Here is a 27,033-nt window from a genome sequence, read left to right on the forward strand (position 1 = left end):
CTAGGTGATAGGTCAGTCCTGTTTTGTTGCTGCTAAGAATCTTTTTCAAGGCCTTGGGGATACAGACAAAAATGCTTTAAGAAATAGAGGTATTATATTTGGCAGCTGGGGAAAAATACATATCTGTTTTCATGGTATGTGAAGAGTATCCTTGAACCAGTCAAGAATTTACCTTCAATAGCAGCAGAAACTTGAGCTTTACTTGAAGTCCTTCCAGAGATGGTAATGTACCATCTTATCTTGTTCAGAAAAGAATTAGTTATGTGTTAAAATTGAAACCACTGTTTATTTATGAATCTGAAATAAATTAAAAAAAAAAAAAAGAGTGAAAATCAGACTTAAGTTTCTCTATTTTTTTCTGAGGTGGTAGTTTTCAATATTCCTGACATAAATATATAATTGATGATAACTTACTACAATTATCTGGATTTAGGACCATCATGTTTCATTTGTTTTTCCTTATTAATCTGTTTTTATGGAAGTTGAAAGATAGAGTTGCCAAAGGAGTCTTAGGGAACTAGCATCCTAAGTCTTGTTTTGGTTTCCACCCATCTGAAGCCAGCTATCTGTGAAGTTTTAGATGTGTTGCTTTCACAAATAATTTCTTCTGTGTTCTTTCCTAAACACATTTTCAAGCATATTATCTTTGTACTTTATTTAGCTTTCTTTTCAGAGTTACTTCCGGTTTTGCTCATGGGAGTGAAGTGTATAAACCTCTTCTGAACCAGATGTGTACTCTGTCCTTCTTGAATGATATGGAGGGACATGCAGTTGTTTATTTATGCTGCCTTTTTTATTAGAAAAAAGTGCTGTCATCATATTTCACAAGCTTTTGATGTCAGAGTTCCCAAAGTTGGAATATGTTTTATGCTGTGAATAGTAGGTTATCAGTACTGAGAAACTGAGAAAGATGAAGTTTTTTCAGGTTTGCAACACGGTTAACTGTCTCAACAGGTAAGTCAACATCATTTAGCTATTTAACTACTAGATCACACACATCCATTCTCCCTAATGTAATTGTTCTGGTGAGGTTTGTTTCATAGCTATATTTAGGACTGTTTTCCCATCTTTTAAAATTCTACTTAAGTTTATTTATTACACATCGTATAAACATCATCATATTTTTATAAGAAAAAATATATTCATTAGTAAGTTTCCAGGGTTTGAAATAGCTGCTTAGAATGGGAATTTTCTAGCTTGGAAAGCTGTTGACTTTTTCTTCCATACTGATAACTTATCACTATTTCTTGTTACTCACTTGAACTAGTTAGATTTTAAAACTGATTTTTGTATTTATCTTCTCTGAGAGAAGGCTGTTTTCCTAGCCCATGCTCAGTCTTCCATGCAGAGATTGATTCAGCTGACAGGGGACTTAAGGAGTGATGATTGGAAGCATCCTGAGGAAAGTAGAGCTCTCTGTGCCTGCATGATAGACTGTGAATGATGAAGAAGGGTATTAGCTGCATTTGTACAAAAGCTTCCCCCCTTCAAGGGTACTGACTTCAGCTTTCAGCCCAGTAGTGCATTAAACCCTTCTGCCCCTAAAAGTAGGAGTAGTTTAGTTGAGATGCATGCTCAATATGCATGAATTATGTGTGAAAAGACACTTTTTGTAGCTAAAGAAAATGCAACTTTCTTTTTCCACCTGCTATCTTTATATTTGAGGTAGTAGTGCTGTGCCTCAGTAAAGAGCAGTGGCGTAATTATGTATGTAAAAAATACATAACATATCTTACTACCAAGCTCTTCAGAACTACTAAGCCCAGAAACAGGTAAGTAAGTGAGGTGATGATACCCAAATGTGTTTCTTGTGCTTGGACTTCATAGACAGGGATTTAAAGTATTATCTAGCGTATTTGGGGATGCTGGAATGTGGAAATGAAAAATGAATACTTGTTTATCTTCTGGTGTAGCCATCACACAAAGTAATGGCATGAGTAACCCTGTACCAAGGCTGTTGGGGTTTCTTGCAAGTCAAGTTGCTGCAGCCACCAGGAGTTGGGGAATGGCAGCTCAGTTCATCCAGCAGCTTTCAAGCTCTCCTGCCACAATGTCTCTGCACCAGGCAGGAATAAAGGAGTGTAGCTGGGCCCTGACCACTGCATGACCATCCTTTCACTCGGCCCCAGACCATCACAAACACAGAGGAAAGGCCAGGATCCTGGTCAGTAGGAGGGCAGACACAATGTGTTGCCTGTGATAGGTCATAGCAGTCACTGGTTCCACGTCCTGTGCACTTCACTCAGGGGTTTGTCCAAACTGGATCACTACACACGGGTTTTGCCTGCTGAGCCAAAGCTTCCTATCAAATAGCCATACACATTAATTTAAAATGTTTGCCAGTGTGATCTCAATAAATACTCACATTCTGTGCCTGTATTTTGTAGGTGGGAGACTATGGACACATGGGCCTCCATTGTTTCCTGGTGTGGGAAAATGCTTGGGGGTAAAAAGATAACAGTATGGAAATTATAGAGGAAAATAGGATTGCTATTCTCTGGATGGAATGTGGCTAGCATACCTGACTGTCCATTCACTATACATGCTAAAAGTGGGTGGAGTAGAGTACATTGTAGCCAGGCTCTTGCAGAGGACAGAACTTTGTGGTCTTTTCCAGCTGATAACCTGCATGGGAGCTGAAAACCAAGGGAGATAAAGGAAGATGTCCTGCTGTTGAATCAGCAGCTGCGGTGAAATCACTCTCCTTAGGCTGACACATGGATTCTGAGATAGCCACCCCTTGCTGGGTAAGCTATATGCCTTTAGCCACTTAAGCTTCATCTAAACATAAGAAAATAGTACAAAAGTGAATTCAGAAGGGTGAGAAGTTAGGAAAGACTCCATTGTAACTTCTGGAATCAGTTGACAGGCTCAACCTCTCATTGCTTCTATGGGGACAATTGTGAGATTAGAACAGTGTTCTGTGAGTGGTAAATGATTGCCTTGAGCTCACTTTTGTTAGGGATTAGAGCTTTTTAGCACATTTCTTTGAATTAATATATTGCTTTGAATATGTTTTTGCAGTCAGCTACTATCACCAGCAATCCTTGAACCTTAACATGTCAAAATTCTAGGCTGCATCCAAAGCAGCAGGACCAAGGAGCAGATTCTGCCCCCCTGCTTGCCTCCTGTGAGACACCAGTTGGAACACTGCATCCAGCTCTGAGGCCTCCAGCTTAAGAAGGATATGAACTTTCAAGTGTTTGGCCTCCTCTGCACTAAGTTGATAAAAGGACTGCAGCCACCTCCCTTACGAAGACAGGTTGAGGAGGTTGGTTCTCAGCTTGGAGAAGGTTGTCTGGAGACCTCATGGCACCCTTCCAGTATCTGCAGGGGGCCTAGAGGGAAGCTGGAGCCTTCATCAGGAACTGTAGTGATAAGACAAGGGGGAGATTTAGATGAGGTATTAGGAAGAAATTTGTTACTGTGAGGGAGGTGAGGCACTGGAATGGGATGCTCAGGGAAGTTCTGGATAAGGCCTTGACCAACTTGGTCTAGTGGGAGGTGTCCCTGCCTACGGCCAAAGGGGTGGGACTAAGTCATCTTTAAGCTCCATTCCAGCCCTCTAAAATTCTGAATTAATACAGATAGTTATTCTGTAACCTGTTAACTTGAACCCTCAAGGGCGCTGACGGACTAATCAATCATTCAAGTGTTTCAGAAAACCTCCACTGTCCACGTGACACCCGGGCGGCTGATTAGCCGCGGCCTCCACCCGGGCAGCTGAAGGGCACGACGTCCCCGCCGCCCGCGCCGCTTATCTCGCCGCGCAGCCCCGCTGCCTGCGGAGCCCCGCCCGCCCTGAGCTGGGCGGGGGCCGGAGCCGGACCAGGCGCCGGTCGCGGGGGTGGAGCCGCCGCCGCCCGCCCCGCCCGCAGCCCGTGCGCGGTGGCGTCACGTCGTGCGGCCGGCGCTGCCCGTGGCCGAGGGCGCCGGGCCATGGCCTCGTCTGTGGTGCGCGCCACGGTGCGCGCCGTCAGCAAGCGCAGGATCCAGGCGACCCGTGCCGCGCTCACGCTGGTCAGTGCCGTGGGCGCGCAGCGGGCGGGACCGGGGACCGCGGCACGTCGCGCCTGCGGGAGCTGCGCCACGGGCCCCTCCAGCCCGGGCAGCGAGGCGGACCCTGGCGACAGCGGGGCGGGAGCAGAGACGGCGACGGGCCGGCCCCCCCGGGCTGTGCCCGCTCGGCCCGGGGTCGGCCGGCGTCGGTAATGCCAGCGGGGCGGCTGCGGCGGGCGGGCTGCGGGGGGTTCTTCTTCCCTCCTACTCGTCGGCAGTCCCGCTGAGAGGAGGCGCCGCGCTCCGCCGTCGCGTCTGCGGAACCGCGGAGTTCCGGGCCAGCGCCGCTGCGGCCCCTGCCAGCGCGGGGCCTTGTCGCATAGACACCCCCAACACGCGTATTTGGTTAAAATCTTTTGTAAAAGGTTAATGCATTAATTACCGAGGCTGACGCGTAGGTTCTTTGCAAGAAGGCTTTACATCCTGTTGTTAATAGTAAAAGTGCGTGCATTTTGTACTAGCGGCCGTGCTGAAGAGGCCAAACTTGAAAACATGGTCTTTGGTCATAGGTCGATGATCTCAGAGGTCTTTTCCAGCCTCTGATTCTGAGAGATCCCTGCAGAGAAAATACAGTCAGTTCCCCGCAGGAACAGGGGCAGATCGAGTGCACACAGCTCAGTCATTTGTCAGAGCAGGTAATTCCTGCTCAGTAGTGGGTCTCTAACAACAAGAGTGGTAGCGGTAATTAGAAAGGATATTCTACTGCAGGTCTACTTGCCATTTGCTTTTTGTGTTTAATTCGGCTCGTGGTAAGAACTTCACATTACTAATGCTTTTCTCTGTGTCTTTGAAACTTGTGGAGATGTAGTGGAAATTTTGACATTTGCGTTGTGTTCTTGCGTTTCTGCATCCACTAGATCTGCATGAATGGTGAATTTTGTCTGTTGTTAAGTCACAGGTTCCCTTAAGGTTAATGGGGAAAGAGAAGTAGACCATAAGCCCTCTATATCTAAGTGATTTTTGTCTGTAATGGGTATGTGACAAGATTTGTACAAGAACAGAGCTACTTGAATGAATTGTGGTAGTGATTTTGGGGGAAAAAATAGCAAAGAAACAACATGGATCTTGACAGCCTTGAGAGGTGGGCTCATACAAACTTCATAAAGTTCAGCGAAGTGAAATACAAGGTCCTGCACCTGGGTTGGGGAATCCTAGTCACACCAACCAGTTAGGTGGAGAATGGATTCAAGAAGGACTTGGGTCTGATGGTTGATGAGAGGCTGGTCGTGACCCAGCAATGTGTACTTGCAGCCCAGAAAGCCAGTGGTATCCTGGGCTGCATCCAAAGCAGCATGAGCAGCCAGGTAGGGGATTCTGCCCCTCTGCTCTGCTCTGGTGAGACCCCGTCTGGAACACTGCATCCAACTCTGGGGTCTCCAACATCAGGAGATGGAGCAAGTCCACAGGAGGCCACAAAATTGGTGAAAGGACTGCAGCCGCCTCCCTTATGAAGACAGGTTGAAAAGGTTGTGGCTGTCCAGCCTGAGGAAGAGAAGGTTGTCTGGAGGCCTCATGGCACCCTTCCAGTATCTGCAGGGTACCTAGAGGAAAGCTGGAGGGGGACTCCTGGTCAGGAATGGTAGTGATAAGACAAGGGGGAGATTTAGATGAGGTATTAGGAAGAAATTCATTACTGTGTAGGAGGTGAGGCACTGGAACGGGTTGCCCAGAGAAGTTCTGGATGTGTTCAAGGCCAGTTTGCACAAGGCCTTGACCAACCTGGCCTACTGTCCCTGCCCTTGACAGGGGTGTTGGAACTAGATTATCTTTCAGGTTCTCTTCCATCCCAAGCCATTCTGATATTCTAACAGCCAAAACCCCAACTGTTAAGGATTAAGGATTGAATTTTTGAAGTATCTGTTTGCTGGCAGTGCATGTGATCAGAGGAGTGAAGAGGTGGTGTGCTCTGTGTCAGTTAGGTTGAGCAGACATCTGTTTTACAGCAGTGTTTATCTTACAGGCATCTACTTCAACACATGCAAGCATCCACTGCAAATAAACAAACAAAATATATCAAATTTACATGTATGCTTTTGTTTTTCAGACCCCTTCTGCTGTCCAGAAGATAAAAGATCTCCTGAAAGATAAACCTGACCATGTAAGTGTTGACAGGGTCAGTCTGTAGGGTATGCTAAGGTTTTAGCACAGCTCATGATTGCAAAGCATTTCTGGCCAACTTAGAAGTTTGAACTGAGCACTGAGGTGTTTGTTAGAGATGTTGACATCTTTTTTTTTTGGTGTGGAATGCATAAGCTTATTTATATATTCAGCTTTGTTTTGTTATAAAATAAAATGCAGGAAACAACTGTACAGTTACAACAGTAACTGTCCAGTTACTGTTGAGATTAATAAAGCTGGAAAAACTGTAAGCTCCAGATATTTTTGAGGTACATTTTAATTAAACCCTTTAGTATGGCATAGTAGTGACTTCTTCTAGGGGGAGAGTTCTTCAGCTGTTATTATTTAAGTTCTTGTAGGAATTCTCATTGTGAAGTATGCAATAATAAAGCTATATTGATATGCATTGGAGAAAATCTAATTCTTAGAAAACTTGCCAGACAATGTGTTTTTTTAAGTAACCAGTGTTTCACCAAATAATGAGTTTGTCATCTTTTCTTCTTGAGGGAAAGACACACAGAGTCTTCTTTTATAACTATTGTAAAAACAAGCATTAGCTTTTTTTTACAGTAGGTATTGTTTCAAGAAGAATATTTCTTTTATTAACCAAGGCCGTTGTTTATTTTGCTTCCTGCATGTCTGCAACTAACTAGACTTATTTGTTCTAATGTCTTAAACCATCCTAAGGAAGCCCTGGGCCTACAATTTATATGGTCAGTCATTTCTGTGCTGTAAATGGTGTTTGCATTTTCCAACCTATATTTTGTAGCACTTCTGTAGAGAAGGTATTTAGTGTGAAAGGATCAGATGCAGTTTGTCTTGAGAGCCCATTTGATGAGAAATGTTACATTTTGATACATTTTTATCACAACCTATGGACACAGATAATAAAATTTGCCTCTTCAGTTATGTACCGCTGGTGTGTAGAAGGTGATACAGATAATTCTCAAAGATTCTTACACACAAGTAGTTTTCTTCTCAATTTTTTTCCTTACACAGATGCTCTTTTTTTGTCAGACTTCTTGAATGCTGTGAATGTTACAAATATTGACTAAATTGGCTTTTAAGGCCAGTGAAAACAGTACACATATACATACACTTGATTTGGGGAGGGGGTTGCTTCTTAAGTGAGGCTGGCAACAGAGGTAATGAAAAATCAAAGTCTGTTTTTCAGAACTTTGGTTTAAAATAAGTTTCCTGATGGTGTTATTACAAGAGTTCTGTGATAATCTAGTAACTGCCCTTGTTTTGGCCTCACAGCTTCATAATTATGTTACTGTCTATAATCTTGTCATAATACCTGAATTAGCATCTGAGTAAACTCAGATTACGAAAGTAATTTGAAGCCACAAAAATACCTGTCTTTGAAATTTGACTGGTTTTTTTTGAGACGTGGTTCCTACAGGAGTGCCAATGATTCATTACTTCAAAAATTTAACATATTGTAGGGCATGATTCACTTCAGCAAGCGATGGATGGGGTTGTTTTACCTTAGCAAGTTTATAAAAGAAAAAAATAAAAAGTTACCTCTTATCTGTTACAGTAATTCACTTTTGCATTTAGGCAGTGGAGAAAAATAAATGTCAGCATTTCATTGTTCTGCATACTTTTTAACTTTGTGTTCTGAATAGATTTTAAAAACTAAGTCATACGTGAGGTGGTGTTTTTTGTTGTTTCTTTTTTTTAGGTAGGTGTGAAAGTAGGTGTTCGTACAAGGGGATGCAATGGACTTTCTTACACATTAGAGTATACAAAATCTAAAGGAGACTCTGATGAAGAAGTAGTTCAAGATGGTGAGTTTCCGGTACAGCAGCACAGGCTTCTTTGGTGGGGGTATTAAACCTGGTCATTTTGAGAGAAGAAATCTATGTTTTCAAAGTTCTGTACATCTTGTTAGATTCACAGACTTGAAGAAGGGTATGAAACGGGTTACTATCAGTAATGCATAGGAATTGTGTACTCAAGGTCAGATTCATTGCCCTGTTCTACAGCTTATTTCCCGTGGCATCATTTTTTTTGTGCCCTGTCAAAAAAAAGACATTCATATGCACACGTATGCAACAGCTCGAGAATTCTGCCAGACATCTATAGGCAGAATGAAAACAGTGATGAAAGTATCCCACATTAGGCCCAGTAAACCAAGATGTAGTCTTGGTAGTTTCCTCTTTTTTTATTACTGGTCAAAAGAGAATTTCAAATTGAATGATGGTTTTGTTGTATGTAATTTCTGTTTTTCTGGTCTTTTCAAGGGGTTAGAGTGTTTATTGAAAAGAAGGCACAGCTGACACTTCTAGGAACTGAAATGGACTATGTAGAAGACAAACTGTCCAGTGAATTTGTCTTCAATAATCCAAACATCAAAGGAACATGTGGCTGTGGAGAAAGCTTTAACATCTGAAATCTCAGGACTACTTTTATGAGCAGCCTAAAACACTTACTATTATGACTTTCAGAAGCAAATGCATTTTCTTCAGGTTTGTAGGCTGCATAAAGTGGGGATACTAATAAGAAAAATAAATATTTGAAAATATAAGCTGTTTGTTAAATTTCACCACTGATGTAGTTAGGCTGTGATTTGTGATGAGTTTGGATCTTAAAGGTAAGAACAGTAAGTGCTGCAGTAACATCTCTGTACTTCCACTGGCCAAGGAAATAAAATTTCACTGTTCTTTTCCTCTGTTATTTTCTCTGTCAATCCTACTCATACTTCCCCATTCAGGACTCATTTGAAAGAATACATTGTGTTCTGCGTTGATTTGGGGAAAACAAACCAATGAACAAAATATTGCATACATTTCTATGTGAGTATTTATAAAGATTTATATGTACAAGCACACTATCCTTGCTTACTTTGTAGTTTTCCAATGCTTTCATCTTTCTACAGATGCACGTTCTAGTGGTTTATTTTCCCGTAAATTCAGGGAAATAAAAATGTTGTTCATGTATTAATATAGTGGTAGGCTATGGTAAGCGCCTGTTTTAGAAATGCCTCGAAGAGGGCTAGGCTAATTTTACTTCTTTTCCTTTCTTTGTTGAAGGCACAGTCTCTGCTGGACTTAGTCGTTTTTCAAAGCATGAAGTATCTGGGCACTGGAGGGCTTAAAAGTGTTACACAGGCTTTGTGTTTCACATTTCAGTTTTTTATCTTGCCTCAATTAATTTGCAGAGGTGGTAAAAATGCTTCCACATTCTCATTCCCCATGTTCACAGAATGTGCTGTTTTCGTACCAAAATCTGTGAAAACTTTTATCGAGAGACAAATCTCAGATTTCTCATTACTTTTTTTTTGTTTGTTTGTTTGTTTTTTGTTTTTTTTTTTTTTTTTTTTGTAATCATGCATGCTACTAATTTTGTTAGAGTTTGAACTCTTTTTCATAACTCTTTAGGTAGCAGAATTTTTTCATCAAAGTTTGTGGTCCCCTCTGTTTAACTCCTGTCTTGAGGTTAACTTGATAACAGGAGTAAAAGCATTTTTAATTAGAAAAACCCCTTAGTATTTCATATTACTTTTAAGTTAATCTAGGCAGTAATTAAAATACTGTAAGAGGCCTTTTTTTCTTTAGAACTTACTTAATCGGAATTTTGGTTTTGTAAAAAAGTGTCTTTTAAGCTTATACGGTCTTCAGCAGTTCTTCACTGGTGCTGAGACAGAAGTAAATGGCTCTCCAGACCTTCCCAAGACCTGGTATGAAAGAGGAACTCTTCCACCCTTTTGTCTCCTGATTGTCATCCAGAGATTACATTGTGCAGCTTAGCTGCTCACTTGTGCAGAACAGAAGGTAACATGCCTGCTTGGGCAACAGATTTGAAGAGCTGGTGAAAATGGTGCAAATAAAAAGTGGAGGGACAGCAGGAGTCTTGCAGGTGTTGAGATTGGAATGATCTGAGAGCATTAAGGCTGTGTGTTGAAAATCCAGAGGTCATCTTGATGTGGACAGTTGAATCCCCATGCCTGTCGCCAACTGCTGTAGATGTAGGATTGCACCTACATTTTGGTTCTTCCCTCTGCACCTTTTCCAGGGCAGAAAGGAGAATAAAAAAAAAATCATCTGCTTTATGTAGTGCACAGGAACACAAGATCAGAATTACTTATACTATAGTAGATACTTGAATTTTGGTTGTATATCACCTTTTGATGTAAAGACACTATTTCCTTTACAGTTAACTGTTGCACACAGTTACTTTATATAATGATGCAGGATTTAGTGGTAATACACTGGTGAAGTCCTTCTGTAGTGATGTAACTCTTTCACTCTTGCCAAATGAAAACATGGAGTTCATGTGACATAGTTGCATTACATCTAAAACTCCAAGCTAAGGGCATTTCTTCAGGTTGCATTTCTCTGTTTCTTGCTGGAGATAAGACTTCGAATGTGGTAACACTGGTGGTTGCTAAGAGTGCTGGTACTTACTCATTTAAGTTGTTTTGGGGAGGATTTTTGAGAGGATTGGTTTGAGGTTTATTTTAGACCTGTGGCATGTATAGCAATCCTTTCTGTGTGTCTCTGTATGCCTTGAATGAAAGTTTGTACTTTCATACTCCCGTGAAGTAATCATCTTAAGTTGTCACCTTACTAAGACAACTAATGCACAATGTGTTAAACTGCTAAAGTGCTATTTACAGTTGCGTACAAACTGTATAGTTTCGTTGATTGGTCCATTATAATTTTGTGCAACAATATATGTAGAGTCCTCAATTATAATAATAAATATAGCCATTAAATACTCCTATCTTGGAATGATTTTTTTTAAGGTAATAAAGGGGAAAGAACAGGTTTATGTGATGGGATTACAAAGTGGACAATGTTACTGTTACCTGATTTAATATTTCCCCAAAATATTAAACATTTCCAGATATTAACAGCATTGAAATGGCAAAGAAACATACGGCAATAAAAATTAGTTAGCTGTGTACTTATGCATACTGGGAGAGTGTGTTGTTAAACATAGCTTTCCATTAAAACTCATGACACGGTATTCTCAGGGTAAAAACCCTAATAGACAGGATGAATATATTTTGAAGGCTTTCACATACCAAAAATCATTATGGTACGTTTCAGCAGAGGATAATGATTTTGATCCAAGTAACTACTGATGTAAAAGGGTTTTGAAACTGGCTAGGCATTTCCAGGATGAGAGTCAAAGGGCATTCTTCACCATTCCATTTCAGTGCTGTATCATGGCACTCATATTCTACAGTGTACTACATCCGTGATACATTTGGAGTTTTCTCTTAGATACACCTTTTGCTGTTAGGTGAAGATTCTGAACAATAGGTGGTGAAGTAATGAATTCTGGAAGAATGTGAGAGGTTGTTGATACAATTGTGTATTCATGGTGCTAGAGAGAGATAACTCCTTCATACAGTCAGGAGCCTGGAAAGGCTTTCTGTTGGGAGTTCTTAAAGACCTTGTAAAAAAATGCTTGTTCAACCAAGTTGGTATCCCTGTTCAACCAAGTTTTATAGCTCTTTTTGGATGGATCAGGAAGGAAAATCTGTTTAGGAAAAAATTGAATAGCTCAATATGCAAGTCAACTGAACATCAGGTGATGGAACAAAATGAACAGGAGCCACAATATAAAAAAGATTTTGGGGCCAACTTTTTCGTGCAAAAGAAACTTTGGGTTTTTTTTCAATTAATTCCTTTATGCTGTATTTTGCTTCTATTTGTTTTGTTGAGGGTTTGGGGGTTTTTTGGGGTGGGTTTTTTGGGGGGTTTTTTGGTTGGTTGGTTGGTTTTGGGGGGGAGGGGGGTGAGTTTGTAATTGTAGTTATTATTACCCCTGTTTCTTTAAATCAGAACCTTTACCAGTGGGAAAAATGTCCACCTATACCACTATTGTGCTTAACGCTGGCTGCCTGGCTGTTCATAACACAAAATTTTTATGGTGGCAAAATGTTGCATTTTCTTCTTACAGAAGAATTCCATAGTTGTCTGATGTGGCAGTGTGCACCTCTCTCTTCATCCCAAAATAACCCTCTAAAGAGTACTTAAAAGAATACTTGAAATTACCTTTTCTCATGACCAATTATCTTTTTGTCTGTGATCTGACAGACAGTGAGTGGTTTGGTCTGCCGTGCACCTTACCGCCTCTTTTAACACCTAAGAGATGTCCTGCTTCAACATGGTGAGGAAAATGTACATACTTAGTTCAGTTCCACGGGCATTTGGTCTTGAACAGCATTTGAAGAGCAAAATTTGTATGTAATGTCTGGCATTTTTCTTGAAGAGAGGAGCAGCAAGGGAAGGTTAACCACTCAATTTTAGCAGGGTCTTCACCCTCACCTTTCATGCTCCCTTTCAGTGGTCTGTGCGTCAGCCTGTGCATGCCTTAGCTGGCCTCTGTGCACCCCAAGCTCCTCACAAGAGAAACCAGGGGTCCCAGACCCTGTCTGTCTAGGGACAGGGTGGCAGGCCCACACAGACTGAATTCCAAGGGCTAGTTCATGGGAACAGACACTTACTGACACTGGGTGGCAGCAAGTTTCCAGTCTACACGTTTCAAAAGGCAAATCGCCTCTTTCCTCATGGCCGTGTTCCAAGTTCCTATTGGATTTTCCCAAATACCAGAGTACCTTTGCCTATAGAAGTGAAAAGCATTGCTCAGCTCTGCTGTTCGTCTCTCTTGCATTCTGTTCTGTGCTTTATATCTGTTCCTGACACCTGGCAAATGATTGCAAATGTCCAAATTGCCAAACCATTTTCAAGATGGAAAGAAAGCAGAGGAGCCTTCTGACCAGCTTTAGCTTTTGAAGCGTTGGGTTTTTTCGTCATTCCTCTTTATTTTCACAACTGGCTACTAAGAGGTAGGCTGGCATTTGGCTGACATTGGGTTCTGGACATAAACTCAACAGAGATATTGTTACAGCTTATTTAAGTTCACTTTCTTAGTGATCTGTTTTATACATGTGCCATAACACAGTGTTCCAGACAAACTACATTTTTAAACTACTTTTGGACAATTGTATTAATCAAGGCATAATGCGAAAATTAGAGAATTTATTTTCACAGAGGAGTTGACATCTGCAGTCTATTACAAAATTTTAAGATATGCATATTACATATGAGTTCAAAGGAAATTTACTCATTATAGTGGACTGTTCGGGATCATGGTTCCTTGTCTCTTCTGTGGTCATGCTTTTATTTTCATACCCAATGTGTGATTATTTTTTATGCTCTGTTTAGATATTAAGATTTTTTTCATCTTTTTTCAAAGATGGTGTTTGCATTGTGTGATGATCCATTACTACCGAACTGCAACTTTCATCAAAACTTCTAGTCTTCAAAAAATTTAAGCAACAATAGAAAAATTCAGTGTCACCCAAGTAGTATATTTTTACACTCCTGCACCATCAATGTGAAGATTTTCCATTATGCTTTTCAAGAATTTTTGTCATCCCTCACAAATGTTAAAAATCAGCAGCATGGTACCGATGCTTTCTGGAGCAAGTGCACATCTCTCTTCTATACTACGCAGTTAGCAGTAAGATCTAACAATCAGAATGCTACAGCATGTAACAAAACCAGCTTGCTTTCTAATGAGACTGTTATTAGCAATTGTTCACAAATAGATGCTGAAAAGCAAAATGCTGTGTCAATAAGAACAGGAATGAGAATCCCACACAGTTCCATATCTGAAGATGTCAAACAGTTCTCCAACGTGAAAAGTACCTGTTGCTGGAGGACACAAAGAAGTTGGTCTGCAAGCCATTGCAAAAATTTTTATTTCCTTATGTGTTATTCCCAGTTTCTTTGATCCAAAATTACTATTTCAGGGGGAGAGAGGGAAAGGAAATATTGTGCAAAATAGAACACTTTTGGAAAGAGTGTTAAGAGACATTAAAGACTTCATCCATGTCTACATTACACAATTCTTATGGTGAGCAGTCTGTACTGGTAAATATTTATGCATGTTTCAGAGTACTACAAATGGAATTATTCAGGAACCACAGAATAAAAATTAAAAGAAGGAAAAATGCATTCCACGAGTCAGCTTGTGGATATAGGTATTCAGAAATTAGTCTCTGAAACAATTTGTAAGTAATAGAAGCATGAATATCCAGGGCATGAAAAATTTTATTTGTCAAAGCAGAAGTAGGCAAACAATCTGCTACATTTATTTACAAAAACCAAGATTTTTTCCACAAAATCATGACAAATATTAAAAACATATAAAAGCCCTAGAGGTATTTAGGAGCACTTTCAGATCCATGCACATAGAGGTAGTTGATTCCTACAAGCTTGTTAGTCGCTCCTGATGTTCAGTTCAGTGGGAAACTTGTCTTGGATTTTGGTGGGATCTGAATTAACATATACAATTTTTTCCTTTTAAAATCATGACACAGTACACCTGCTCTGAAATGTATAAACAGGGTGTTTTTATGAATCTGCTGTAGCTAATGGCCTGCATGTACTGTGACCATTTTGTGCAGAGAGGTAACCATAACAGTGCAGCTTTAGTTCCACATGTACAACAAAGGGAGAATCAGTGCCAAAGCAGTACTTTCCATATTTCTTCTTCCTCCCCACCTTCGTTACCACAAAGTACTTCAGGGTTACATATGAATTTTTCATGTATTACTCTCTGTCCGTGTGTGTTTGCATGTGTGCATGCATGTCTAAGCAAAACACCATGGCTCTGAGTGGCTTTCCTGCAAAGCTTGGGAAAGCTAAACCAATTATTTTAGCTCCTGGCTTCTCAGATATAGCATCAAATCTTCAAGGAATGATTTGGTGGAGGCTGAATATTTTCCATTGTTGCAATACATTTGGGTAGGTGAGTCATCACCTGAAGACTGCCATAGCATCCGTTTCCTTACATTCCCCAAGGAGCCGACAACTGTTCAGGCAGCTGGTTTCAGTTGGTTTTCACACTGTCTCTGCCTAGAAATTCCTCAGAGGCCAACAGCAACAAAATCAATACCTAGATGACAAAGAAAGCTTTAACATGGGGACAGACTGAAACAAGCTGAAATAAGATCTGTTTTTTGCTTCAAATAGCAGATGCAACATAGACAACATCAGTTCAAACCTATCTTCTTGGACCTGCCACCAACCCTCTCATGTAATAATGTGCAGTTGTCAAGTGCTGACAACTAGCCATTGGTTTCGTGACTGGAAAGAGTGAGTGCCAAACAGTGATTATGTATGAATTATTTTACCTCATGACTTTATAATCAATGAAAATCACTCTATTCACCCTGTGAAAGCAGACGTAGGACTGCTTTTACCTTTTTTTCTGCTTTGTTTTTTTTCTTTTTTCTTTCTGAGAAATAACAATAACAAAAAATGTAGCCATTTATCAAAAATGTTGGGTCCTGAGCACCAGTTTAAATTACAACATACAGAGGTCAGTGTTCTGCTTTGTTACAATGTAGTCCCACTTATTCTAGAGAAAAGGTTGTATTATATGTATGTTAAAATAATGCGGGTTTTTTTGCCAGTGTCAGAAATACCTATGTGACCTTCCACAGTCTAAGGTGATAGCAATGGAAAATTTGACAGCACGGTGAAGATAAAAGAGACATTAAAAAAAATTTGAGAGAAGCACTTTACAGACTTTCCAAGATACTAGAAGGAACAACTCAGAAGGCATGTTATGTTGTCCCTTTGATTTTTAAGTATTCAATAATTTTTTCTGTTTATCCTTCATCTCGTCTTCTGCATCACAAATTTAAATGGAGAATACTGCAGTTCAGCAGAGAAAGCAAATAAAGTTGAAATGCTGTAGGCAATTTTAAAAGTAACCATTATTTTTAATTATTCTTCAGGCTGTGGTAGTAGCTGGAAATTGATTGGGAAGCATGACCTTCTCATGCTGTACAAACGCAGCAGAACAATATGACTCTCCCAAGTGTTTTAGTGCTCCTCAGATGCGGAGCCAGCTGGAGGGAAACATAAGCCTTCAGAAAAACAATATGCTTATATTTCTTCGTCTCTGCTGGAATATAGTATAAATAAAACGTAGTATGTATTTTCTGTTCAATGTAATTTCTAGTCAAGAGAGACTAGCTCAGTTAACTGCTGTCTGAGATATCCTTGGATCAGATGTGGTCCTGAGAGTTAGACATGTTCTGCATTAATCATCCCACTTAACTAACCAGGTTGTGCCCTGCCCAGATTAAGGAACTCAGCTCTGCCCTTCCTCTTCTCTCATCCTTTGATTTCTCTCTCTTCTTATTTTTGTATATTCAGCTCTGTCTATGTATTTATCCATTCTTTTCTACCCTCTTTACAGATGTCTTAGTCTTTCTTTGATCACTTTTCCTCTCAGTCTACTCTTACTGGTCATGAAGAAGTCCTTGTGTTCAATGCCCAGGGAACAGTTATTTTCTTCTTTTCAGGAATACATTTCCCAGTTGTATTCCTCCTTTCTCTTCAATTCTCCTTTAACTCATCAGACTCTTCTGTTTTATGACGGAATTCTCTCAGTCCTGATTAAAAAGGAGATCTCTCTCCCTGATCCACAATATGTCTCCAAGTGTTTAGAAACACCTCTGGTTTTCCTGGCTAATCAATTTGTACAGTGGTGTTGCTTCAGCAGAGACTCTCTTCTTGCTAGGTACCCAGAAACAGCCTCAGGCTACTGGGAGGTTGATTAATTGCTGGGAGCTTCCTGGTAACTCTGCTCTTTATCTCTCTACCTCTCATGCAAAAAAGTATTCCTTGGAGACATATATAGACTGTTCAGCACAGTGATGAAAAGAGTTATTTCAGCAAGCATGGTCCTGCTGCACAGGATGGTGTTTATGGAGATACCTGAGAAAAGAATGATGATCTGCCTTAGCTGCCACCACTAGCTGTTCTCTGAGAAATCCCACTGGGTGAGAGCTGTGTAGGAATTTCTGCAGAAAATTACTCTAAAGCTATAAAACATTGTTCTCAGATGCGTAAGTGGTGTGGTATAAAGCAGAATGAAAACCTTACCTGGTTTCTAATTTGCTCAGCTTTAATTGTCTCCCCCACACAAAGGCTGGCAGCTAGGTGGTGAACTGTTGCTTAGTGATTCTTTTGGTTTTAGTTTTTTTTCTTTTTAATGATCAGATCCGAAACCCCTCAAAGTTAATGAAAGCCTCCAGGCTTCAGTGACCTTTTCCATTAGGATCCTCAAGTGTGAAATGGAATCCTTCTGACCTAGGAAAGATAACTATTCAGTGAGTATTCTGGCTATTTTCTGATAATAGCTGTTCCTGCTTTAGAATTATAATTTGAAAGGACACATAGCTTGATTTCCCAGACAAATGTGCTCCCCAGACATAAGAAGCAGCTTCCTAAAAAAAAAAAAAAAAGGACAAAAGAGTTCTAGCTGCAAGAAAATTATATATATTTGCTGTAGAAATTACTTATTTTAAAGATGGAGGTATTTTACTGCTGCCCAAAGGCAAGGCTGTGCCTTTGCTTAACTCCTGGAGTCTCATGTCTCTCCCTGATATTGCTGTAACACTGGAGAGTCCTTCCCTTGCAAAGTGGGGAAACGATTCCCCTTCATGATTCCCTTGCTAAGTGAATCATAAAGCAAAAAACCTCTGATTCCTTCCATACATAAACATACACTCAAAACGTGAGTCTTACGTCTCTTTAGATGGATTTATACTGCTGGAGTGAAATATGTAACACAAATTAAAGCTTCTGTAGATCTTAGAGCAAGTGCTTATAAAACAAAAGAAAACCAGTGCTTGTTTTCAGTGGTAGTGCTCTCATACTTGACCACAGTCTGTAATTTGTAAGAAAGACTTCCTAGTATAAAACAGATGGTCTAACTTCCAGGACATCAACTGAAGCTGTCTTTATTAATTATGTTTAAAATTCACAGACAAGCTCAACCAAATAAAGCTTTCAAGAGCCTTTGTAGTAGTTCCTGGAGGGAATACAAATGGGAATTAGCAATGCACTCTAACCTGTGTTTTGTATGAATGTTTTCACTCATGTAGTAGTTCTTTCAGTAAAGAATTTAATACAAATTATTTTAACATCTTTGCTGAAACTGAGTAACTAAAAATTTTGTAGAAGTATAGTCTATTTTCTCAAATTTTCAGTAACTACTACAATTATTGAGCAACAATTGGAACTATTACTCCTCATCTGTAGCTACATTTGTTAACAGATGTGAGACTTTAACTTTCAGTGATGGTTGTGATGTTCAATGTTTAATTCTGAAGTGCTTTATTCTGCACAGTGTGCTGGAGCTGACTGAATGTATTCTGCCTGTTCACTGCAGGGGAAACCTTGCTGCCTAATGTATTCTGAACTCTGTTATGCAGCAAGATGATTAAAAGTTGTATCTTAAACCTCTCCCCTCTGTTCCTCCTCCTCCCCCAAATAACTCTAATCAGGTTTTCTTTTGCTCTCTGACATTTCAGACTTACAAGTGTGGATTCTTGTGAAACAAATAGAATCCATTTTTAAAAAAAGGGGGGGGGGGGAGGGGGGTGAGCGTCTATCCTTTTATGGCTGCCACTATCTTTGCTCCAACAATGCAGGCATCCCAGTTTTATTTGCTCTGTGATCGGTACTGTAACAGCTTGAGTTACTAGAAATTGATGGGTTTCAGTGAGTTGTTTTTTCTCTCATCTGAAGCATAGCTTCACTGTGCAATTACCATGGAGTGAACAGAAGACCAGGCTCTTTTGTGAATTATTTATAAAACACAAAGAACCAGGGGTATTTCTTACATTAGAAAGAAGTGGTCCATTCCCACCAGGATTTTATAATCCTCACTGATATCTTTCTTTATCATTATGTTTCAAGAGTAAGGTGCAGCAGTGGTATGATGTAGCTGGAGTTTCACTCTGCACAGAGCAGAGCAATGAAGTTGGTGAAGGGAGCACCAGTCTGAGGAGCAGGTGAGGGAGCTGTGGTTGTTTAGCCTGGAAAAAAGAAGGTTCAAGGGTGACTTTATGACTTTTTACAACCACCTGTAAGGAGGGTGTAGCCAAGAGGGGATTGGCATCTTCTCCCAAGCAGCAAGTGACACAACTTGAGGAAATAGCCTCAAACTGCACCAGAAGAGGTTCAGGCTGGAAATCAGGAGGAATTTCTTCATAAATGAGATTGTTAAACATTGGAATGGACTGCTCAAGGGAGGTGGTGGAGTAGCCATCCCTGGAGATGCACAAGAAATGACTGGACTTGGCACTTAGTGTGCATAGCACATGGTCTAGTTGGTAAGGTGCTGATCAGTCAAAGGTTTGGTGTGATGACCTCAGAAGCCTTTTCCAACTTAAAAGCTTCTGTGATTCTGTGATTTTTATGTGGTAGAGTAATTATTTGCCTAGTACAGATTTGCTAACATGTCTATGAAGTTACTGTATTCAAAAATTTATCGTAACAGATAACAAATTTCTAGTCTTTGTTATTTGTGTGCCTGGTTCTAAGGTAAGGCTTGGCTGTGGCAGTGCCTGACAGTGTTCCCATACATTCAAGCATGGATTTAGAAATCTGAATGGGGGGTTCACTGGCTGTCCCCAAGCTCTTGAAAACAGACACTTGGTGACTCAAGCTCTGATCATGAAAAGGGCAGAGTAAGAGAAAGTTTCAAAAACTTGTACAAGGTAATATTGTTTTATTGTTGCTCTTGTTTTTATTGTTGTTGTTTTCCTACTGTGCAAGTCAATATTCCTGTCCTGTTAGTTTAAGCTTGTAAATTCAGGTTTTTTTCCATGATGTAGCTTGATGTCTCTGTTGTGTTATGTGTTTGGTGCACATACACACTCTGGACAACTACCAGCTTATAAGCATTACAGCCATTGTAAGGAACAAATACATGCATGGAAGCTCAAATATAGATACTGCTCTCCCGAGGTCACACAGATTGAGTAACACAGCTGGAAATAACATTCAAGAGCTATTTGGTTTAGTCTCTTTATTTGAGCCTTGTAAATCAAGCATAGTTCCAAAGTAAATATGAATTTTCCTTCTCTTGCATTCTTGACTGTGAAGTCCCTGTGCACTGCTGAAGTAGCATGAGCAGAACTACATGTAAATGACTGTCAGAAATCACAGTTGTAAATTCTATGTAATGCAGGTACAAGACCTTGGCTGTGGTTTCCCAAGGCATTGCAGAGAATAGACTCAGAGGGTGCAGCCAGCTGAAAAATGCATGAAGCAGAAGTCAAGAGTTGGAGACATGGCATAAACCACAGCAGATAAACTGAAATGTGAGAAAGTACAATTGCTAGGCTGTGCTTCAAATTGCTTAATGGGATTTATCTAGAGAGGAATGACTAAATTTGCATCAAAACACCGCAAGACAATCTGGATTTTCCTTCCCACATCAAATGGCAATCTCTCAGAAAGCAGAGAGAGAAAAGTGTTACAGGTCTGCCTAGGAAATCCCTCTTTTCTTTAAAGTTTGGGAGATTTTTTTTTCCTGACAAGGTGGTTTTGTTATAAGTGGAGATTGTGAGCATTTCCTTCTTTCTGTGATGGCAGTATAATATTAGCAGCATGAGTAGCACACAGATCATGCTCAGCAGTAAGACTGCAGGCTTGGAGTACAGCTGAGCAGCCATCATAGGGGGAAAAAAGGTGAGAACCTGTTTGTGCTCTCCCTTTGTCTTGGAGTATACTGGAACAGGCAAAATTCTGTTGGCAGCAACAGCTGGGAAATGGTTCTTAAGTCTGTAATTGCTTGTACATGCAGCTGATACCAGGGTCTTAAAAATCAAATTTACACAATTAAGGAAGAGAAACAATCAAGGCAATTAGTTCCTGCTTACTGATCCTCAAGCAGCAAAAGAAACGGTCTGTACTGAGCTATGCTCCAGTGGGTTGTCACAGTCTTAGCTGAAGTATATAATTTCAAACACGTTATTTATAGACCCTTCAAGTCTATAAAGGCCTACATATGTTGTCTCAGAGCCAAGTCTGACTGCACTTCTAAAAGTGGTATCCACAAAGAGCTATTCAGGGTAGTGCAGTGGGTGACATGCAGATCTGATGCAGCTCTAATCTATTTTGGGCCAGCTGTGCTATTCTGTGCTGCAGTGCTGCGAGCTCATGAAAGGTGCTTGTTTATTTCTCGACATAAGGCAGTCCACGGCTGTGCAGAGGACTGTGAATTTACTTCAAGAAATAGCCTTGGCATGCCACAAACAGGCAAAAGGTAGCAGATCCTGTACACAAATTTATGTTTCAAAGGTTGCAGAGATTCCTGTTCCAAGATACAGCAGCACAATTACATCACTGTGCTATGGGTGATAAATTTATCACTGCTGCTCCAAATAGTCTTTTGCTGTTTGTTTCCTATACAAGTTCAATAATGGGATTAGTACTGCTAGCATTACACTTACCACCACTACTACTGTCTGTATCATTAGTCCCCATGAAATAATTTAGTCTTCTAGAGACATGATAGAACATAATACTAAACAGTACCTCTTCTCAGAGAAAACTGCAGCCACTGGTGAAGACTACAGGTGCAGATACATGTTAATTTCTCTCATCACAAGGAAGGTGGTAGAAGCAGGAGCAAGGGATTATCTATAATAAAGTCTACATCTTTCCAGCTGTCAGGAAACAACAAAGGAATCCAGGCAAAATATTATTTAATGTAGAGGCTTTGACGGGATCTTGTCATGGTGGATGCATACTTGTCCAACAGCTCTGCTGGCTGCCTCTGGAATATCAAGGGAGGAGGTACAAAAAAGAGACCCAAAAAAGCATGAGGACCAAAAAGAACATGGAGACAGACAATTTGCAACAATTTAACCATACATAGAGAAGCCCAAACTGTTGTTTCCACATATTTTAAAAGCAAACGATGCCAAATTATATCTCATGGTTCTGCTACAAAGTTATTTAGAGGCCCGAGACACCTGGAAAGCAAAATAGCATTAACATCCCTTGTGCAGAGATGGCAATGACATTGTGAGGTTTCCAAAAGCTATCGTCCTCTTTCTTGTCAATATCTCAATTCTTGAATCAGAGTTCTACAAACAAAATAGCAGTAATTTTGTGGTGGTGATGGCATAGATTGGAGTGCTGGTTTTTGGGTTGAGTTGGGGTTTTCTTGTTTGTTTTGGTTTTTGTTTGTTGTTTTGGGGTTTTTTGCTTTGGTTTGCTTGTGTGTTTGTTTGTTCCCAGCTGGTGGTGATAACCCTTGCAGATGTAAGCTTTGGCACTTCACCCAGAAACAAAGGGCAAAGGAAGCTCCCAAAAGGCCTGATACACTCTCCCTTATACATACACTCAGCTTTAGAAAGCCCTGTTTCCCAAATGTTACGTTGTTCTAATGTCTAGGGAGATTGTGATCACATATGTATCATGCAGTCCCTGTAGCTGTCTGAATTAGGGTCAGCAGAGAGCTGCCATTTTTGATTAGGAGGTCAGTATTTATTTTTCTATGAGAAAGGGTTAATTTTTATATTTGTCTAGAACAGTCTAGATCCCAGGGTCTCACTGCTGCTTTGGCGAACAGATGGTATTGGCATAGAGTCATGTTTAAAGATCCTGAGAAGGTTTTTTTCACTGTACATTATTCACTTCTACAATCTTCATGCAGAAGCCGTCAGGCAGTTTAGTAAGCACTGGAGTCTTCTTGACTTTAGACTGAGGATAAAATTTGACAATTCAACAACCAGTTGTCTGAAGACTGCTGTCAATAAATTTGCTGAATTTTGCAATCATCTTAATTTTGTCCCACCTGTTTGTCAGAAGGAACATGCAGGATGTCTTCTGCTAACAGTAGCAAAGTAATCATGAAGGATACAACTTCGATGGTGGGTTTTGATGTAGAAAATTTTGAGTGGTTGCTCAAAATTTTAAGTATTTTTATAGATCAACTTGTTGAGTTCACATGTTTAAACGTGTACATGGGTGTTCTCTCAAGAAATCCAGTATGAATGAGAGACTCTGACAGACATCTATACTACGTTTTTGCTATCATCTGGTGGCTATCTCCACATACTGTATTTTTTTTTGCTAATTATTTTTGTCTCTTCAGGTAACAATGGTGAAAAAATTATTTTTCATGTGCCTTTTGTACAGTAATACTTGCAGGTTTCCAGAAGCAAAAGACCGTCACAGAGGCTGTATCTAATCTGAAACTTCAGTATTTGCTGTGGTACCCATATTTTTGGGATGCAAAAGGTGCAAATGCTGTTGATGTGATCTATTTCAAAGGTGATGCATTCTTATTCCTGCTGCTATACTAGAAACACAATTTTTTCAATTTCAGTGGCATCCTGTACATACCATCTTTGAACTGCTGACAAAAGGAGATTTGACACGAGCAGCCAGTGAGTTGATGCTGGCAGCAGTCTCAGCCGAAGAGCAATTAGCTAGCAGCCCTAAGGGAAATACTTTGTTTTGTCTTGCTGCTAAATCACTGGTAGCTCCCTGTTGTGACCCATAAGGTGACAAATCTGTTTCACACACAGATACTTGTGCCTCTCAGGCACCAGTCCCAGAAAACATAGCATTACCTTCACATAAACAAATACCACTATATGAAACTTATGCTTTGAGCCTCTGTAAATTCAACAGAATATACCTTTTCCTTTGTCTTGCAACTATGGAATTTATAGGTAGACTGCCTTGCTGGATACTTGTCAGTTTCCCACCTGCTTTTCCAAAGTACTTCTAGCAATTCCCACATAACCTTTATAATTTTCCTTTTTGCCCTGTACCTGAATATGTAGCACATGTATTGTGTACAAGGTAGTGCAGAATTCATGTAAAGAGGTGTAAATCAGCCTGTGCTTTATAGACAACTGTGGTGGTGCATTCCCCCTCTCCCGCTTTCAGGCTGCACTGTGATCTAAGAAATACTCGTTAGTCCTCAGCCTTGGAAACAGCACCTGTGCCCAGCTCTTCCTAGACATATCAGAAACATCGTCTGCTCCCAGGAACTGTTGTCTAAGTAACTGTTTTCCTTATGAACAGACTTGGAAAGTATTTTTCTTGCCTCAATGGCACAATGTTCCTGTTCTCACACATTCAAAGAAAGAGTCAATCCAAACTGTGGCCAGGATAAAAATTACGACTAAGGCTCACTGTCTTGAGACCCTGTAAACAGCAGCCCAAATGAGACCCTTTAAGCTCTCCTGGACCTCAGGGCTGTGACCAACAGTCTTCCTCTGAGAGGGACATCTCTCTGCGCAGTAAACTCAAGTTTGCTATACCTGGAGGATCCCCGAACAGTGTCAAGTCTTGGGCTCATAACCCCACTCCTCGGGGCCTGATGCTTCACCTGTTGGGACATGCAAAAGCATCCAAAGTGATTTTTCACTGACCTCCAGGGCGAATTTTTCACAGGTACCTTGCTTGCACTAACTCTTTGTGTCTGTGTTGCATGCATGTGTGCATATGCACACATATATAGCAAATATCAGAGAAATCTGCTTTCTTAGATATTTAAGTACCTTGGAAGTTAGGCCTGTAAGTAACCTTGTGGCTTATGACATAACCTTACCTAAATGTTGCTAAGTGTTGTTCTTTCACTAAGTTGCTAAGTATAACTTCAAAATTATAAATTATGTTAAACACTGCTAAAAGATATTCCTCTGTTAAATTGTTAAGGTTACGTTATAAATTAAGTTTATTGTATCATTTAAGTTGGGTATAAGTTAAGTTCCTTTGTTAAATCATTAGGTTTAAGGTATAAGTTAAGTTAAATGACTTAAGTACTTTAAGTACTTAAAGTACTTAACTTAAGATATAAGTTAAGTTTGAGTGCTGTTAAGGCTTTAGGCTGTGTTCCTTTTTATCCTTGCCCTCACTGTCCTTTGTCACATGGACCTAAACACACCCACACGCCACACCCCCCCACCCACATACACACCCTTAGATAGTTCTCCATTAATTTCTCTTTTGATTTTGGATTTTGTATGGCTTTGTTGTTGCCTGGTTTTCCTTGCTGTGTCTTAAATGTCATGTAAATAGTAGAGTGAATCTTGCCAATGAATTTTGTCGTGATGTCACTTAATATTAAATCTGGCTTTTGCTGATATCCTCACCGATAATTTTTAAAGTGATCTCAAACAGTCGTTCGTAACAACACAAGAGCCCTGGACCAAGGTGCACCACTGGATCTAGAATACTGTGGCCCTCAGGTAATTTCACATACAGTCTATCATTACATTACCATATCCTATTATGTAACGTGAAATCAGGCACTAAGAAGTGAAAAAATGATTCTTGTATGTTTTATCTTTGTATAAGCTAAGTGAGGCAAGTTAGCAAAACTGCATTCAGTTTGAATGAACCATGTCAGCTAACACTGCCCTTTGCTGCAAAATTGCAATTTTGTATCACTGACAGTTTTTCTAGAAAATACCACTGTTTCCTGGGTAGACATTCAAGACCCAGAGAGAATTTTTTTCAACCTTTTAAACCCTGTTTTATGCACTGGACTAGCCATGTGCTATCCCCAGTAAGTTAAGCCTCTCAGTGTCCTCATTAGGTGAAAACAGCATTATTGTTCCGACTCACTGAAGAACAGAAAAAACTGATCTGCTCTGTAATTGTACAGCAGAGGTCAGGCTATATCCTTCACCTCATGAATTCCAGTCAAATAGTCCTAAGTTTTACAAATACCAGCCTATGTTCTAGGAAAACCAGGTTTAGCCTGTAACCTGTGCATGGGACTGTACAAACATGCACAAGGTTGTAGCAAATGCTTGCAAATCTGGCATCCTTCATTGCATATGCAATTGATTTCACAGAAAGCTGTCCATCAACATAACAACCAGAGAAAATAATGTGTTCCATTCCTCTTACTGGCTTACACATATGGAAGCCAAAAGAGGTTGAAGATAAGGGTGTAAGTCTGTTATTTATCACTTTTGGAGAGAATAGAATGACTTAATTCTGACTCCATAGACATCCAAGGTGAACCATCAAGAGTGAATACAACCATTGCCTGCAGATAATACTTTTCCTAAGAAAATGGCATCAACGAATAAGGAAGATTAACATCCATGAATAAACACCCTAAAGCAACATTTAGAGGAATCTCATGAATGAAAATCCTATTTCCCATAACAGGACAAGTTAGCTGCCAAAATACAACAATACAGAGGTAACATGAAGAAAAAGAAGTCAATCAGTGAAGCTGACAGTTCATCTGGTAAAGATCCAGCTTTCCAAGTCAACATGATCTTTTCTAAGGTGGTGTTTTACTGCCCTTACTGTAGATGTTGATTTTGTCCTAGCAAGACCAGCCTGCCTAACTGTTACTCCTACAGCTGGTCTGGATTTTCCATGAAGCTCTTTGTTCACATATCTGAGCACACTGGGAATTTTCTCTGACTGAGGCAGAGCAATTAAGCAAGAGAACTGACACTTTAAGGCAACTTCTGCACACCTGAAGAAGCCAGAAAAATGTTGCCATTTGCAGAAGTTAAGTCCAAGGGGAAATGTTCAGAATTGCTCAGAGAGAGCATATAAAATCTGTGAAAGGAAAAGAAACCCCCTTATCATCACAATCCCCTTGTGCTCCAGTAACCCAAGACTGCAGTAAGATTCCGTTAGACAGTTCTTTTGAGTATCTTTTTAGATGCAAACAAACTGTTCTCTGTTTCCTACTTATTTCTTTTTTGGTTTGTAAATGGCCTGTTTCGATGTAACATGACAAAGTGATTACCTAAGTAAGAACTTTCTATGTGTGCAAATGCACAGATCAGTTGGAATCCATATAAAACTCTCAGAAAGTTTTCTTTTAAAATAGAAGTAGAAAATACCACCTAATATTGTTTTGTATATAAGCAAATACTTACTCCTGTTTCCACCCAGCAATGAAATTACATCTCAAAACAAAGCACAGTACATAAATCAAGTTTTAAAGAGTAAGAGCTTTAAAATTTGTACAATACTAGGCATGCTGTTTGACCTAATGTACAGTGATGTCAATTTT

The 27,033-nt window shown here is 40.1% G+C and overlaps 1 protein-coding gene across 2 annotated transcripts; it reads left to right on the forward strand.

Annotated features, from left to right (window-relative positions):
* The first annotated feature begins 2,563 nt into the window (after positions 1-2,563).
* ISCA1 (iron-sulfur cluster assembly 1) lies at positions 2,564-10,906 on the forward strand. Of its 2 annotated transcripts, none has more exons than XM_066181721.1 (4): positions 2,564-2,747; positions 6,104-6,157; positions 7,865-7,970; positions 8,427-10,906. In XM_066181721.1, exons 1-4 carry the CDS (start codon positions 2,718-2,720, stop codon positions 8,573-8,575), a joined length of 339 nt encoding a protein of 112 aa, XP_066037818.1. In that variant the 5' UTR covers positions 2,564-2,717; the 3' UTR covers positions 8,576-10,906. The 2 variants fall into 2 exon arrangements, with proteins under 2 accessions (XP_066037818.1, XP_066037817.1); XM_066181720.1 differs by lacking the exon at positions 2,564-2,747 and adding an exon at positions 3,874-4,020.
* The last annotated feature ends 16,127 nt before the right edge of the window (positions 10,907-27,033 follow it).

Source organism: Chamaea fasciata, unplaced genomic scaffold (assembly GCF_029207755.1).
Source record: "Chamaea fasciata isolate MVZ Bird 193981 ecotype frontalis unplaced genomic scaffold, bChaFas1.0.hap1 SCAF_4, whole genome shotgun sequence".
Lineage (NCBI taxonomy): Eukaryota > Metazoa > Chordata > Aves > Passeriformes > Sylviidae > Chamaea > Chamaea fasciata.

Coding starts and splice junctions, on each gene's coding strand:
- ISCA1 (XM_066181720.1), top strand. CDS start 3,940: ATGGCCTCGTCTGTGGTGCGCGCCACGGTGCGCGCCGTCAGCAAGCGC. Junction 4,021..6,103: donor CCCGTGCCGCGCTCACGCTG/GTCAGTGCCGTG, acceptor TTTGTTTTTCAG/ACCCCTTCTGCTGTCCAGAA. Junction 7,971..8,426: donor TGAAGAAGTAGTTCAAGATG/GTGAGTTTCCGG, acceptor GGTCTTTTCAAG/GGGTTAGAGTGTTTATTGAA.